Source organism: Oratosquilla oratoria, chromosome 1, assembly GCF_046742065.1.
Source record: "Oratosquilla oratoria isolate Oo_2021 chromosome 1, ASM4674206v1, whole genome shotgun sequence".
Lineage (NCBI taxonomy): Eukaryota > Metazoa > Arthropoda > Malacostraca > Stomatopoda > Squillidae > Oratosquilla > Oratosquilla oratoria.
This window is the reverse complement of record NC_134777.1, coordinates 32,631,434-32,648,153: the sequence shown is the minus strand read 5'-3', so window position 1 is coordinate 32,648,153 and position 16,720 is coordinate 32,631,434. Positions and strand designations below refer to the sequence as shown.

Sequence of the window (16,720 nt, the reverse complement as noted above, 5' to 3'; positions counted from 1 at the left end):
CCCAGATATTTCTAAAAACTCATCCTCTATCCACTGACAAACAACAAAGGAAATGATCTATAACCTCCCTTCAGATCAATTCCCAATGAGGATCACCAATGAGCTTGTAGAAAAAATTAAACCCATCCACTAAAAAATATGATAAAGTGGCCAGAATACAATGAAGGAATTACTAAACTCCAACAAATCTCAATTCCTATCCAAAAAGAGACTGAGAATGGGATGAATGGATGGAGCAAAGGAAGTAATAACCATATAATGAGAAGTTACAGAAAAAATACAACCCTAATTATTCACCATACAGCTTCCCTAATAAGAAAGAAAAACAGAATAAAAGGAAAAATTATTCTACCAGACCAAGAATAAGAACAGCTATAGTAAAATAAGATATCACAAAACAAATAAGAATGAAGAAAATGTATACAGGAAAAACATAAAACAAATATAGAGAAATAAAATAAATTAGACAACTTAGAATTAATCTCCCACCCACTGATTAAACAGATGGTGCAACAAAGAATAATATTCCATCACCAAAACAACAATGTAACATCAATAACAAACAATTTCCAAATCAAAATTCAAACCCACATCTCATGGCAAGTGAAAAATCACCAAACTAAGTTTCCTCCAATCTTAAAATCACTATAGCAGTTAACCATTCTCCATTAGATATAAATAATGAGACAGTAGAGATCCAGAAATTGTAAAAGAATATAAATATCTAGGTACCATCACTGATGATGAGAAAACTGATAAAAATCATAATCACATATGTTTGTGAAGAAATTTAGAGATAAATACTGACAACAAGATTTTGGAAATACTGCCACAAGATGAACAGTTGCTAGTTTTCAGTTCTCTATGTGTAAAAGTGCGTAAGAAATACAGATAAACTTTATAGAGAGAGATCCTGGGCCCAGTCTGGAAAACAAGTCCCACTGCACTACCTGTTAGATGTGAAAGGATTGATGTTGAATATGAGATACCAAATAAAATAGTTCAGATCCAATTATTTAGCCTTCTGAATTGACTATAGATTAATGTGTCTAAGTAATATTATTAATTTACCTTATACTCTATGGTTAAAAAACATGTTTGCATGCAAAACACCAATATTTGTGAATGTTGTAGTGGAAAACTGATGCCATACATTGGAAATTACAAAAACCCCAAGGTTATTAATCATACATACATGCACACCAAAAGGCCTTCTCCCGCATTTTAATGGTGTGGGTGTGGGGGGTTCTCAAACCATACACCAAGCCCATACTCATTCCTCACCTATCAAAACTTATTCATTGACCCTCATACCTCAGCATGTTGTAGATGAAAGTTCACCTTTGTCCCTCATCACCCTGCTTGGGTCAAGATAGTGTTCTACAGTACAACCTAACAACTGTAGTTGGTTTACCCCCACCACTTCATTATATGGTAAACCTCCACAGAGCAGATGAAAAGAAAATCTCTTTGGGTTGTGTCTTTCCTTCATAGATTCACAATTTCTCTCCATTCACTCCTGTCCTTTTGCGGCGACATTGTGGTCACTCAGTACCAAAAAGAATATAAAGAAAATAGAAAGAATCCAGAGAGCAGCAACAAAAATGGCACCTGCACTCGCAAACTTGTCATATGAGGAGACATTGGCTAAACCAGATTTACCGACTCTGGAGCAAAGAAGAGAGAGAGGCGACCTACTGACCATCTACAGAATCATGAAAGGTACAGAAATACTTGATAGAGGACTTGTTAAACTGGGACGGGAGAAGCACAAGAGGACATGGAAAGAAAATAAAAAAACATAGCTACAGAAGAGATCTGAAGAAAAACAGTTTTCCACATAGAGTGGTAGACACTTGGAACAAACTGGACAAGGAAATAGTGTGCGCAAAAACCATTCATGAGTTTAAGAGCAAACTAGGCACTGCGAGATACAAAGGCGAGACACCACGAGCGTAGCTCCCCTTCCCGCAAAATACAACTAGGTAAACTCTCTTCCTTGCCCAACAGACATTCCTTTTACATCCAATACCCCCTTTAACCCAATGACTCAACAAAACACACCCAGCTCATTATATACTACAAAATGGAGGACAGCCCAACTAGTGATACACAACTGCCCCAACACTACAAAAACACATTTATAGGAACACCATACAAGGAATGTGGGTCTCCTTCATATATTGGTATGACAACCACAAAATTAACAACATACCTGACATGCCACTTAAGCAATGGATCTATTAAATCTCATTACACATCCACACACAACAGACAATTAACAAGAAAAGACCTAGATCAAACCACTACCATAAAACAGAAAACAATATCCCCACAGGCTGCTATTCCTAGAAGCCCTCCACTTTCAAACAAAATAGCCAAAAATAAATATTCAGGTGGAAGACATTTAGGCTTTGCTTTCAGGAAAAAGAATGACAGTAAGAAGATTGATGAACCCCACTGCTTCGCCTACTCGGAGAGCTTCACAGAGGTGAGAACATCACACACACTCAGTGACTGGCATCAGCCAATCAGTGACAACCTCATCTACAATACAACATCTATGATCTGCACATCCCATGTATAACCAAGACACACAACAAGACACAGTATTTCAACCTTGAAGCTGGAACAAGACAGTTCCAAAACATTAGCCACACTCAAATATCTACTATGTAGTTACAGGACATGGTAAGTTGTATGTACATCAAATAGAAAATATAAGCAAGAAAATTATTGAAAATTAATATTTAATAGCCTTTAACCTTGTCTGCCTTCAAGAGTGTATACATATATATATATATATATATATATATATATATATATATATATATATATATATATATATATATATATATAATATCCATACATATACATATTGCAGATTGGCTTGTGAGGTTGCTTAATGTGTGCTTATGAAATGAAAATGTGCCATAGTGGTGCATGTATAGTTACAATGTGCAAAAAAGGGCACAAACATGAATGTAGTAGCTTTAGAGGGATCAGACTGTAAAATAGAGTTGGAAAAGCACATGATAGGGATAGAGAGGATTAGAAGGGGAACAAAGGGAGCCATTGGGGAAGAAGTGTGGGTTTAGGAAAGAGAGTATGTAAATAAAATTTCATGGTTAGGCAAGCATATCAAAATTTTTGGGCAAAAGGTAGGAATGTCTTCTGAGCTTTTATGGATTAGAAGACATATGATACAAATGACAGGAAAGTACTATGGGATGTATTGCAGATGTATGTGATAGGAGGAGGGCCATTAAAGCTAGTCAAACTTTTCATCTGAGTGGTAGAGGTGGGGTAAAGAGGGTGGGGTAAAGAGGGAAAGTTTGGTAGAAGAAAAGAAGCAAGGTTATGAGGATCAATTGCAAAGTAGAAATGTGGAAGTATATGAAAGGTACAAAAATAAGAGAGAAACAGCAAAATGTGTGGTGAGGGAGGAAAAGAAGAGAGATGTACAATGGGGTAGGAATTTTATGAAAAAATTTAGAAAAAGAATAAAAAGATGTTTTCAAAGGGAGTTAAAAGATTAAGAGGGTGTGAGTCAGGTAAAGAAGAAAAGGTAAAGGGGAAAGATGGAGAGATGCCAAAAAAATTAAAGTGGTAAAGGGAAGATGGGTAGATCATTTCAGGGATTTGATGAATGTGGAGGAGGTTAGGAAGAGATTGTTTGGAGCAGTGGGAAATGCTAGGAATATGACAGAACGACAAGAAAAGATGAGATACAAAAAGTATTATAGGTGATGAAAGTAGTAAAAATATCTGGATTTGATGGGCATCACAAACAGTATCTAATAAAGAAAGGAATAGTTTTAGTGAATTAGTTGGTGGAGTTGTTTAATGTGTGCCTGAGAGAGGGTAATGTGCTAGAGGACTGGAAGAGTGTGTGTACAGTTCCACTGTACAAAGAAAAATGGGAAAAATATGAATGTAATAACTTTAAAGGGATCAGCCTGTTAAGTGTTGCTGAAAAAGAACATGGAAGAGTATCCACTGAATGGGTTAGGTGGGGGACAGAGAGAGCAATTGGGGAACAGTGTGGGTTTAGGAAAGGAAGAAAGTACATGGATCAAATTTTCCTAATAAGCCAAGTATGTGAAAACTTTTGGGCTCAAGGGAAAGAACTGTGAATTTGTTCAGGGTATATCACAAAATTGACAAGAAGGCAAGGGGGGGATGCATTGTAGATTTTTTAAATAAGGGTAAATCTGTTGAGGGTAGTTAAAAGTTTGTACATGAGTAGTAGAGCTTATGATGGGAAAGAAACAGAATGAGTGGTTTGAGGTAAAGGTAAGCCTGAATCAAGTTTGTATAACATCACCCTGGTTGGTCAACATGTCCAAGGATGGGGTGGTACAGAGGGTAAATGCAAGGGTGATGGGGAGGGATTTGAAGATGGTAAGTGAAAATGAAAGGAAGTGGGAGGTAAGCTAGTTGTTTGTAGATAAAAATATGCCTTTGGCTGAGTTACAGGAGGATTTGAACAATCAGTGTCAGAGTTTAGGTTGGTATATAAGAGAAGAAAGCTGACAGAAAATGGAAGGGTAATTGTATCCATGATGCTGCATGGAGCAGAGACTTGAAATTAATGGGAGGCAGAAAGGAGGAACCAAAATATGTTTAAGACATATGGTAAGGTTGATAAGGATGGTTGGAGTGAGAAATGAGATGAGATGGAGAGTGGGATGGAAAGAGAGCTGGCATATAGGGTTGATCCAAGAATACTGGGACGATTTGTGTATATGGAAAGAATGAAGAAAGACTAGGAAAAAAAAGTGGAAATTTGAGGTGGAGGAAACTTGTGGGGAAAGCTGAGAGGGGGTTGGATGGATAGGATGAAGGGGGCCATAGATATAAGGAGAATGTCTGTTGGGCAAGGAAGGAAGAGAGCAAGAGGTAGGTATGAGTAGAGAGAGGTTATGAATAGATGATAAATTGATCCAACAGAGATTTTGTCTTGTCTGTTTTATAACTTCTGGAATGGTGTAGGAAGAGAGTCTCCATGTAATGAGGTATTGGGGTAATCCAGCTTCAGCTGTTGACTCTTGCTGTTGAGATATTGTATTTTACTGCTTCTGACCTAAGCAGTGGGTGAGGGACAGAGATGGCTTCAGCTGTCAGGCCCTCCTATGGTGTTGTGTCTTGCTACATTGCTTCTGACCTAGGAGGCAGGCAGAGGGCAGGGATAGGGATAGGTGGAGGGTGGGTGCATGCCATATCTGGCTACCTCATTTATAAGGGGGAAGAAGCCTGTTGATGTATATGTACATATGTATGTATGTATGTATGTATGTATATTTACTTAATTACACTTAACCCTCGATTTATTGAAAAATGCGTGCAGACCCTTGTCCAATACTGGATACCGTTAGGTTTCAGTGTGCACATACATATTAGATATGTAATAAAAAGCTACAGTACATATGTATAATGATGTACATTACATATAAAGAAGAAATTGAACTATTTCTTACCTTAAATCTAGTTCCTGCTATTTACATATGTATAGTATAGGACACACTTTTTTGTCCGCTAAATCGAAAGTCCGCAAATTTGAGGTCCGTTAAATCGAGGGTTGAGTGTACCTAATTGTAGTATACAGGAAAGGAGCAATGCACATTGGATCCTGTCTAAAATACCTAGATTCAAATTCATGTACACTTTCAACTTAATATATATCTTTGATTTTCAATTATCATATTTAGATTTGAACTCATGTATTGTTTGAGCTTGGGCTATATCACCTTCTATGCTATTCCACATATTTATACATCTATAATAAAATCTTTATTTCTTCACATCCTTTTGCCATGTGGTCTTTCTTAATTTACTTCCATGATCTCTTAAAGCCTTTCCATCTTTAATCAGGAGATCTTTTCTATCAATGCAATCTATCCCCTTTAGTGACCTAAACACTAATCATGTCACCTCTTTCTATTTGATCTTTCAAAGTTGGTAGACCCAATACTTTTAGTCTTTCCTAATATGTTCTATCTGCTAGGCTGGGGACCCGTTTGATTGCTGCCCTTTGTATTCTCTCAATCTTGTTTATATCCTTCACTCTGACATATATTCCAGTCTTGGACATATCAGGATTTTGATGAGTTCATCATCTCTTCATCCATATAATGGAATGCCACTTAAATCTTCTGCAGTAGTCCATATGTCTCTCCTACAATCCTGCTATGTCTGTCAGGTGACAGGTTGTCTTTTATCAACATTTCCAAGTCTTTCTCCTCTTTTGCTTTTATAATGTGTTTTTTTTTTCCCAAAGAGTAGTTTAAGGATGGCCTTTTGTCCCTATTGCCCCTTTCCATTGATTTGCATTTTTTGTTGTTGGACTTCATTTCCCATTTTCAGCTCCATGCAAAATCAGTATCTAGGTCTTTTTGCAATATTCCACCATCCTCATTTTTTTCATTCTTCTCATGATTTTTGCATCATTTGCAAACATGTTGGCATAGCTTGTTGTTCCTTCCATCATATCATTAACATACACAAGAAACATTATTGGTGCAAGCACTGAACCCTGTGGAACTCCACTTGTTACTGCTCTCCAGCTTGACATCTTGTCCTTTGCTATTGTCCTCATGTATCTTTCCTTCAAATATTCTTTAGTCCATTCTAATAGTTTCTCTAGTGAAAACCAACTTGAGGTGTTTGCTCATGACTTCAGCCATTTCTGTATTTTCTGTGTATTCTATGTTCCCTTGGCATAGTTTCACTATTTCCTCTTTGTTTTTTAGTTTACAATTCACATATCTATAGAAAAGCTTTGGCTGATCCTTACATTTTTCTATTATGTCTTTTCCATATTTTCTTGTTTCCTCCCTATGTATTTTTACATATCCATTCCTTTGATTGATATACATTTGCCACTTTCTAGGTTTTTTTGTCTTTTCTCCATCTTTTCCAAGCTTTATCTCTTCTATCTTTCACTTCACTGCACCTGTTAAACCAGCACTTAATATACATCTTTTCCATTTTTGTTTTAGGGCATATTTATCCACTCCCTCTTTATAGATTTCCATCAGAATCATCCATTTTTCTTCCACTTGTGTTTCTTCATTGTAGAATTTTTCCCAACTCGCTTTCCGAAATAAATTCCTAAGTTTCTCAAAGTCCATTTTACTATACATCAGTCTTCCTTTTCTGTATTTCTCATTTCTCTCTATATTTCTTCCTTTAGTTCTAACTCAAGTAATATGTGGTCACTCTTCCCAATTGGTGTCTTGCATTCACTTTTATTGACAATTTCAGGTTCTGACATAAATAATAAACCTAGTCTTAATAGTTCTTCATTATTTCTATGTCTAGTTTTTTCTTTACCCATTGTGTCATTGTATGTTCTATAGTCATGTCAAGTAATACATTTCCCTATAGATCCTCTCCATCTTTCACTGTCATCTCTTCCCAACATATTTCTTTGCAGTTAAAATCTCCCATAAGTACCACATTACCTCCATCCTTCAGCATCTCATTTAATGAAACTCTTGTATCTTCTAACATTTTAGAATAATCTCTAAGACCCTGCTTTGGGGGGCACATAAATCACTGCAAACTTTTTACTTTTCATGTCACTATCTTCAACTCTTATTGTGATCATTTCCACCCTGTTCTCTCCATTTGTAACTTTTGTCACATTTAAGTTTTTCTTAGCCAAGAACATGACTCCTCCACCCTGTTTCTCCTCTCTATTTCTAAGCCAGTGATTATATAATCCATGTCCAACACTAGTAATAGTGGATCCCTTATTTTTTATTTTATCTATTTATTTATTTATTTTTGTTTTATTTATTTATTTTTATTATCATTTTTTTTTCTTTGTATGAGTGTGTGTATTTACCTAGTTGTATCTTACAGGAAGGGGAGCTAAGCTGGTGGTGTCCTGCCTTTGTATCTTGCAGTGTCGAGTTTGCTCTTAAATTTATGTATGGTTTTTGCACCCACTACTGCTTTGTGTATTGTGGGTGTGTATTCAGCTACTTACCTAGTTGTATTATACAGGAAGGAAGCTATGCTTGTGGTGACTTGTCTTTGTATTTTTCAGCATCAAGTTTTTTCTTAAAATCTTGAATAGTGCATTTGTATTTACCTAGTTGTATTTTGCAGGAGAAGAGCTATGCTCATAGAGACCCGCAGTTGTATCTTTCCAAATCGAGTTCTTTCTTAGTCATGTATAGTTTTAGCACTCACTGTTTTCTCTTTCAATTTATTCCATGTATCTATCACTCTGTGTGGAAAGCTATTCTTTTTCAGATCTCTTCTGTAACTGTCCTTCTTAACCACTTCCATACGGTGATGCCTACGTAGGCGTCATGAGGAGCAAGTGGGTACGCGATAATGCCGACGTCGGAGTCTTGATTATAATTATTGTAGTCGTGCCTACGTAACCTCCATTCTCTCTAAACTGGCTTCATCATATTTTCTATGGTTATCAAAATTCCCGGGTGAAAGAGAACGAACGATTGAGCACTAACTTTATTTTTTATAGTGCGATTATTATGACGCAACATTGCACGTCGGGCAGCTAATGCTGTCAGACGTGCAATGTGCCCCGGAGTGAAGAGGTTAAGTTCCTTCTTGTGTCCTCTTGTATTTCTTCTGTCCCATTTAAGTAGATCATCCCTGTCAAGGATTTCCATCCCTTTCATAATTCTATAGATGTTTATCAAGTCGCCTCTTTCTCTTCTTTGCTCCAGAGTTAATAAGTTTAGTTTGTCCAATCTTTGTTTGTATGTCAACATGCTTTGTTAGTGCTCTTTGAATTCTTTCTAGTTTCTTTATGGTTTTTTTTGTTTTGTTTTTTGTGCTGGGTGTCACTAGTGACGTAGCATACTCTAATTTTGGTCTTATCAATGTAACCAGTATTTTCTTCACCATTTCCTTGTCCATGAAGTCAAAGGCCACTTTCATTGATCTTATTAAGTTGTAGGTTTCTCTAACTATTTTGTTTACATGTTTGTCTGGTGTCATGTCATTTGAAATGATTACTCCTAGGTCTCTTTCCGAGTTTACCTTTGTAACTTCATTTGTTCCAATTTTGTATTGACCAGATATTCTATTTTTGCTTTTTCCAAATTCCATTATACTACATTTTTTAATGTTGAAATTCACTTCATTCTTTTTACTCCAATTCCAGACTTTGTCCAGATCTCCCTGAAAAGATTTGCAATCTTCTTCGTTACTCACTCTCTTCAATAGTTTTGCATCATCTGCAAAGAAGTTTATATAGCATTCAATTCCTTCATCCATGTCGTTTATATAAATAGCAAACATTATCGGAGCCAACACAGAGCCTTGGGGTACTCCACTTATCATGTTTACCCATTTTGAGTTCTTTTCTCTAAGTATCACTCTCATTTTTCTTCCTTCCAAGAAGTTTTTCATCCATTCTAATAATTTTCCTTGTATTCCACCTATTATTTCAAGTTTTCTTAGTAGTTTTTTGTGTGGTACTTTGTCAAAAGCCTTTTGTAGGTCCAGGAAGGCACAATCTGCCCAGCCATCTCTTTCTTGTATTATGTCTAGCAATCTTGAGTAAAAGCATATTAAGTTTGTAGTACATGATCTTCCACTTCTAAATCCAAATTGGTTGGGGTTTAATATTTTGTTCTTTTCCAAGTGTTTAGTCCATTTATTTTTAATAACTCTTTCGCATATTTTTGCTATTGTGCTTGTAAGGGATACCGGTCTATAATTTGTTGGATTTTCTTTATTTCCTCCCTTATATATTGGTACAATATTAGCATTTTTCCAGTCTTGTGGTACTTTTCCTTCTTTGAGTGAGAAGTCAATTATCTTGTGTATTTTATCTGTGAGTTTGTCTATGCATTCTTTTAATATCCAGTTCGCTATTCTGTCTGGCCCATGCAACTGTTTTGACATCGAGTTTCCTTATTTGATCCCTGTATTTACCTAGTTCTATTTACCTAGTTGTAATATACGGGAAGGGAGCTATGCTCATGGTGACCCGTCTTTGTATCTCTCCGCATCTTATAATCTTGTATAGTGTTTGCACATACTGTTTCGTTGTCTAATTTGTGTGTATGTATATATGTATGTATATGTATATATATATATAAATATATATATATATACACACACTAAATACTGTATAGTCATTTAAAGATTACCTCAAACATGCAATGTTCAGGCATGATATAGGACCCATACAGTTGAATGTCCTGTGGAATGTTAGATTCAGCTGATCCAACATTGGTGAGGCCATCCTTGATGTAATACAGCAAGCACTCTGACATGGACGGGTCTTCATTTAGATTCACCAAATGAGGAGTCTGGAAATTAAAGGAATATAATCTTTAACATTCTCTTTACATATGAATGAAACTATGACCTAAAAGATATGATGGATTCCCAATCTACCATGGATTATCTTCCAAACCCTTAGTCTAATTCTTGAAGTTCACTAACTCCTGACATCTTCCTTAAAACTACATTTACTGGTAACTGCTTAGCCTTTAACAAGGAATGTAATACATTAATCATTAAATTGAAATTATAAACTAAATATATACTGACTGAACTATGAAAATATCCTTCTCATTCATTACTTCTTCTTTACTATAACTAGGTATGAAGCAGTCTTATGACCACTTGAAACAGATTCACCATACATTTGAACATTTTTGAGTGAAAACCACTTTACAAAATTGTTTAAACCATCTCTTGCATGTAGTGAATGGCTTTGGGTCAGTGTCTGCTTAACAACCTCAGTTTTCTGATTCTACAGCACAGTACAAGAGTGAAAGTTGAGATTTTTCTCATGAATGATGAATCCAATACCATAAATCTGCTATTTTTTTTGGTACTACTACACACACTAATGTTCATAATTTGCTTTATTTAGGCCTCATGTCTTCTGAAAAAGTTGAATTTTAAAAAGGCCATCAACAAGGTTTCACACAAAATACTAATATGAAAGTTAGAAAACACCAAAAGCCTCAAAAAGAGTACACCAACATGGGTAAGAGACTTTTTAAGTTACAGATATATAAGAACATGGCATGAGATAAGTGACTTATGTGGTACCACAGGGTTCAGTTCTGCCACCTGTAATATTTTTGCTGTATATGACATATGAATGGATAGGTAGCTATGCAAACCTATATGCAAAAGATGCTAAGAGCATGAAGAAAGTGAAAAATAAAGAGAACTGTAGACAACTACAGGAAGACCTAGATTGGATCTATGAGCGCAACCAGGAGTGGAAGATAAACTTAGGGGACTGTATAGGGATAGACACTGCTAGTACTGTAACCACAAAAAGGCAGAAAATGAGACTAATGTACATTGGGGACTTCCAATACTTTATGGATGGTAAGAGGAAAGCATGAAATGAATGCCAGAAAAAAGTACATAAAGAATTATTATGACTCCAAAGCACATGATAAAAAAAAAAATGCAATATATAACAGCTTACCTTTTTGGGTGAGAATATACCAACAGTGTTCCCATCTTCTTTAAGAGCCACTCCCATCTCTGCAAATACTGCTTCCCGCTGCATACGAATACTCTCTGTACGTTTTAGTTTTTCTTCCCATGTTTCATTGAGTTCTGTGAAAGAATGTGTAAAACATCATTTGGGAAAATTTCTTAAGCTTTATTAGTACGGTTGTGTGCCTCCAAATTGCAATTCCCTTCTTCCATCTCTCTCCTTCCTGTACAGTAAGTCCTCATTATACAGTACATATGCGTTCATAAAAACCTTACCGCAAATTGAAACTACCGTATACCGAACCCATTATAACATGTAATAATAGGATATGGCAGACATACTTTCTCCCTGCTATTTCCTCTTTAAAATATCTAGCGGATACCGTATCTGTGAATTTTTCTTACCGTAAATAGAATTGAGGGTAGTAATTACCAAATACCATAACTGTGAATTTACCAGATAAAGAATTACCATATAAGGAGGACTCACTGTAGTATCAATAACCAAATGGCAAGAATCAAACCTGCTATAAGTTTCTCATTGGCCTGCAACTGATCCACTGCAACTTCAGCAACTGTAGACACAGGGGAAGTGATCTGGGGAGGAGCATTGTTGTTCTCTTTGCCACTGCCGCTTTTTGGAATTACGTTGCTCAACTCCTGACCTGAGATGGTAATGCTTTATCAATACATTGCATGGGAAACAGAATGGACGAAAATTGAATGGCTGAACAAAGGTTTTGAAAAATATTATTAAGTGGCTGTTAATATTTTGAATGCTCAGGTTATAGGACAAGGAACTGGGTATCAATATGATAATATTGTATATATATCTTATCATGATGAGGTTAAAGTGCTGTGAGTTACATAGATGGGATTAAATGAAAGAAGTAAAAAGAGTAGCATAATAAATCACACAAGGCAGTCTGGTTTTTAAGATTTGTTCTGGGTGTAGATATATAGATATGGAAAGAATAAGTGAAGAAAGATTAGTAATAGAAGTGTGGAAGGCAGAGGTGGAGGGAGTGAACATGAACATGAGGAGGTGACCAAGGATGAGATGGATGGATGGGGTAAAAGGGGTGTTGAGAAAGAGAAGGATCTCTGTTGAGTAAGGAAGAGAAAAAAACAGAAGATAGAGGTGAGTGGAGAATGATTGTGTATGGATGATGCTATGATGCATGGAAGGGAGAAGATGGGGGATGGAAGTGTTAGGGAGTGGTTATGTGTGAATGATTTTTTGACACAGTCCGAAGGGATTTCTACCAATCTTCTTTTTTTTTCTGCATGAGAGAATGGAGTAGGGGGATTGCTGTTTAAATGAAGTGGCCTTGCTGTGGTTGTGCTCTGTCTTGCAGGGCAATAGGGGAGATGCAGGGATGACCCATCATCCAGGAGGAGCCAAGAAAAGAGAAAGGGAGGAGTTAATGAAATGGAGTGGAGTGGGTATGGATGAAATGGGTGGGAGTCAATTTATGCCTTTTGACTTTGGCTACCTCCCTTGTCAGGGGGAGCACATGGTATGTATATATATATATGTGTATATATATATATATATATATATATATATATATATATACAGTAGCGAGCATAAGTTAAGGGACAGTAAAACACTTTCTGAATAAATCTTTATTGTAACTTAAGTATTTAATCAAGAGACCTGTAAACTGACACAGATTTACATACACTTCTAGCATGAATTCTGATGAAGTTTTAAAGCAATATATAGACCGGTTAGTAGATAAGCAGAAGAATAGTACAACAGTTACATTTCCATGTAGTGCAAAAGTTAAGGGACACATAAAAAAATGCAACCAAAAACCTTGTTGATGTCAATTTAGCTCTTATTTGTAAGCATTTATAAGACTTTCTGCATCAAGCCAATTATAGCTTAAGCTTGTACATTATTGGAACGCCTTAAAATCCATCATGGCGCCTGCAAAACGTCAACAAGTGTCTGAAGCAGAGAGAAACCGCATTGTGTCTTTACACAAAGATGAATTATCACTTTCAGAGATTTCACGTGCAATAGGGAGATCTCGCAGTATTGTGCAACGCATTGTAGCTTGATTCAAACAGTCAGGAAACGTTATAACTTTGCCAAAGACCGGCAGACCTCGAAAAACCAATGCAAGAGAGGACAGAATGATGGTGAGACAGAGCATGCAGGACCGTTTTAAGACTGCAGCTGAAATTTCTCGCGAGATGGGTGAAACTTCCAGTGGCACAGTGTCTCGATTTACGGTTTCACGTCGACTGAAGCAAGCTGGTTTGTTGGCACGTGTCCCTGCTGAGAAGCCTTTGATCTCAAATAAAAATAAAAAACTACATCTTCAGTTTGCCCAAGAACATGTTTTATGGTCAGACGCACAGTGGGCTACAGTTCATTTCAGTGATGAATCCAAGTTTAATGTGATCGGGTCTGATGGAAAAAAAGTATGTCAGACGCAAATTAGGTGAAAGGTTGTCTCCAAAGTGCGTCAAAAAGACAGTGAAATTTGGAGGAGGTAGTGTGACGGTGTGGGGAGCCATTTCTGCTGCCGGGCCTGGACCGCTTGTTCGCCTGCATGGTACAGTAAATGCAGCTGTATACAAGGAGCTACTTCGACAGCATGCGCTACCAAGTTTACGAGCTGCAGCTGCACAACCACCCATTTTCATGCAAGATAATGCTCCTTGCCACAAAGCCAAGTCCGTTACGACATTCTTGAGGGACGAGGGGATATCAGTTATGAATTGGCCAGCCCAAAGCCCTGATCTTAATTCAATAGAAAATGTATAGAAGATCATTGGAGAACGTGTGCAAGCCAAAAATCCAGAAAAACAGGACAAACTATGGGAATATTTGGAAGAAGAGTGGAAAAAGTTGACTCCGGAGTTTTGTAGAACATTAATAGGTTCCTGTGGTAAACGATGCAATGAGGTTATTCAGAACAAGGGTATGTTCACCAATTATTGATACTCTTGATATTTTTTGATGGTGTCCCTTAACTTTTGCACTACATGGAAATGTAACTGTTATACTATTCTTCTACTTATTTACTAACCGGTCTATCTATTGCTTTGAAACTTCATCAGAATTCATACTAGAAGTGTATGTAAATCTGTGTCAGTTTACAGGTCTCTTGATTAAATACTTAAGTTACAAGAAAGATTTATTCAGAAAGTGTTTTACTGTCCCTTAACTTATGCTCGCTACTGTATATATATATATATATATATATATATATATATATATATATATATATATATATATATATATATATATATATATATATATATATATATATATATATACAAATATAAGTTTTTGGATTGCAGGACTGAGATAGGTAAAGGTGAGGTTGTGTTCCATAGTGCTTCCAGACATGTTTTTCTCCTTCAGACAATAACTGGCAACACACAATATCAACCAATAATGACAAAATTGTGATAATACAAAAAGTGCACTTACACTGTAAAATAAAACACAAAAAACATCAGTTGAAAGCATACAAGAGGGCAGTGCCTAACATATATATTCTTGGAATAACCTAAGAACAAAATTTGAAAACCAATGTAAAATATGTTAAGTGCCCATCCTCAACTCACATTTCAAATTCTCATTTGAAGTACAAAAGTTTTATGAACATCTTCAGCTTCAATTTACATTTCTTGTAAAGTGGTAATGTTAAACAAGGCCCCCTTTTTCACCATGTATAATGACTAAATACTTCATACTGTGTTGAATATGATAAAAAAAAATATATACACATGAATTATATAAATCAGAATCCATCATACCCAGAATGTTTGTTAGTGGATGCATACTGGATGAAATATTTTGCTGGATGCCTAATAGTTACTCTTGTGGCTTAGCCTAGTCCCTTTCTAGCCTAACTTTGATAAAATTAAAAAAATCACTAATGTTGCACAAGGATGTAGGCATGAATAATACATCAAATATATGGTAATATAAAAAAATCAAATAAGAAAAATTACCTGTATTCATTAAACAAAGACTGAATGTGTTACATATGAAACATTTCACTCTATATCCATACTGGAAAAATAAGGGAAGACTGTGATCCAATGGAATAAAAGCTATAAAAAATTCAAGGGAGAAAAAAATAATTAGATAAAAAAAATATATATGGGAATAGACAAGGGGCTGGGTACTGAAGAAATGTCCTACATGGCTCACCTACCCTACTGTAGATTCATACATACATTACAAAGGAAGTTTTCCTTTCTATAGAAACTAGTAAACAGTCATATAAAAAAAATAGCTCCATTAAACTACCATTGTCACAATCATGCACAGTACAAGAAAACTGGAGGAGACAAAAAGTATATGAAAAAAAAAAAATATATATATATATATATATATATATATATATATATATATATATATATATATATATATATATATATATATATATATATATATATATATATATATATATATATATATATATATATATATACACATTGTATAGACAATTTGGTTTCAGACCTAACATATTGTATGTTTCAAATCCCTTAAGCTTTTATGAAAGATTTATAGGTGTCCTGCAAGGATGAAATACATGGATGAACTACACACACCTTGAAAAAAAAAGATAAATTCCCATATATATGACTACCATGGAAATTGGGTAAATACTGAGGGCATCAAAGCCATTCTAATGAAATAGATGAGCAACTTCCTGGCATGAATGCAGATAAGAATATTAATCAGAGGATAACACTAAGGATGGAAGGTGAGAATTGAACTGCCACATAGAACAGCATAGGCATCAGTTATCTTGTTACTGTATCTACTTGCATTTATGCTTCTGAAACCAAATTTTTGCAAAGGAGGGAAACATATCAACTTCTACATGGATACAACTTTCACTGGGAAAAGAAGCACTATGTGAGATGAAGCCTTTATCAGAACTACTGTACAACATTTTCTTCATTACAGTTTTCTCAGGTACATTGGAACCTTGGATAATGAACTCCTTTCCATGACTCCATTCACTAACTGAATTGATTATAGAAAATTTGCAAAAGTACTACTGAGTCAGCTGGACTGTATCTACCTAAATATAGTACACAGGAAAGGAGCAACACTTGTTGGGTCTTGTCTCTTATTCTCTAATTTCTATATTATACCTAGCCTCAAATTCATGTACAGTTCCAACCTAATCTGTATCTTTGACTTCTAATTAATTATCATATTTATATTTGAAGTCATGTATTGTTTGAGCTTGGGCTATATCACTTCCTTAGC

At 35.7% G+C, this 16,720-nt stretch overlaps 1 protein-coding gene across 16 annotated transcripts in view; it reads right to left on the bottom strand.

Moving 5' to 3' along the window:
- unc-104 (kinesin family member unc-104) overlaps positions 1-16,720 on the bottom strand; it is a 400,417-nt gene that overhangs the window by 156,928 nt on the left and 226,769 nt on the right. For 13 of the 16 annotated variants that reach the window (XM_076197529.1, XM_076197534.1, XM_076197523.1 and 10 more), the window contains 4 exons: positions 12,730-12,810; positions 11,988-12,128; positions 11,450-11,583; positions 10,143-10,304 (listed from right to left, as the gene is read on the bottom strand). In XM_076197529.1, coding sequence (XP_076053644.1) covers positions 10,143-10,304; positions 11,450-11,583; positions 11,988-12,128; positions 12,730-12,810 — 518 coding nt within the window. The remainder of the gene's footprint in view (positions 1-10,142; positions 10,305-11,449; positions 11,584-11,987; positions 12,129-12,729; positions 12,811-16,720) is intronic. The other 3 variants (XM_076197558.1, XM_076197568.1, XM_076197578.1) reach the window with 1 other exon arrangement.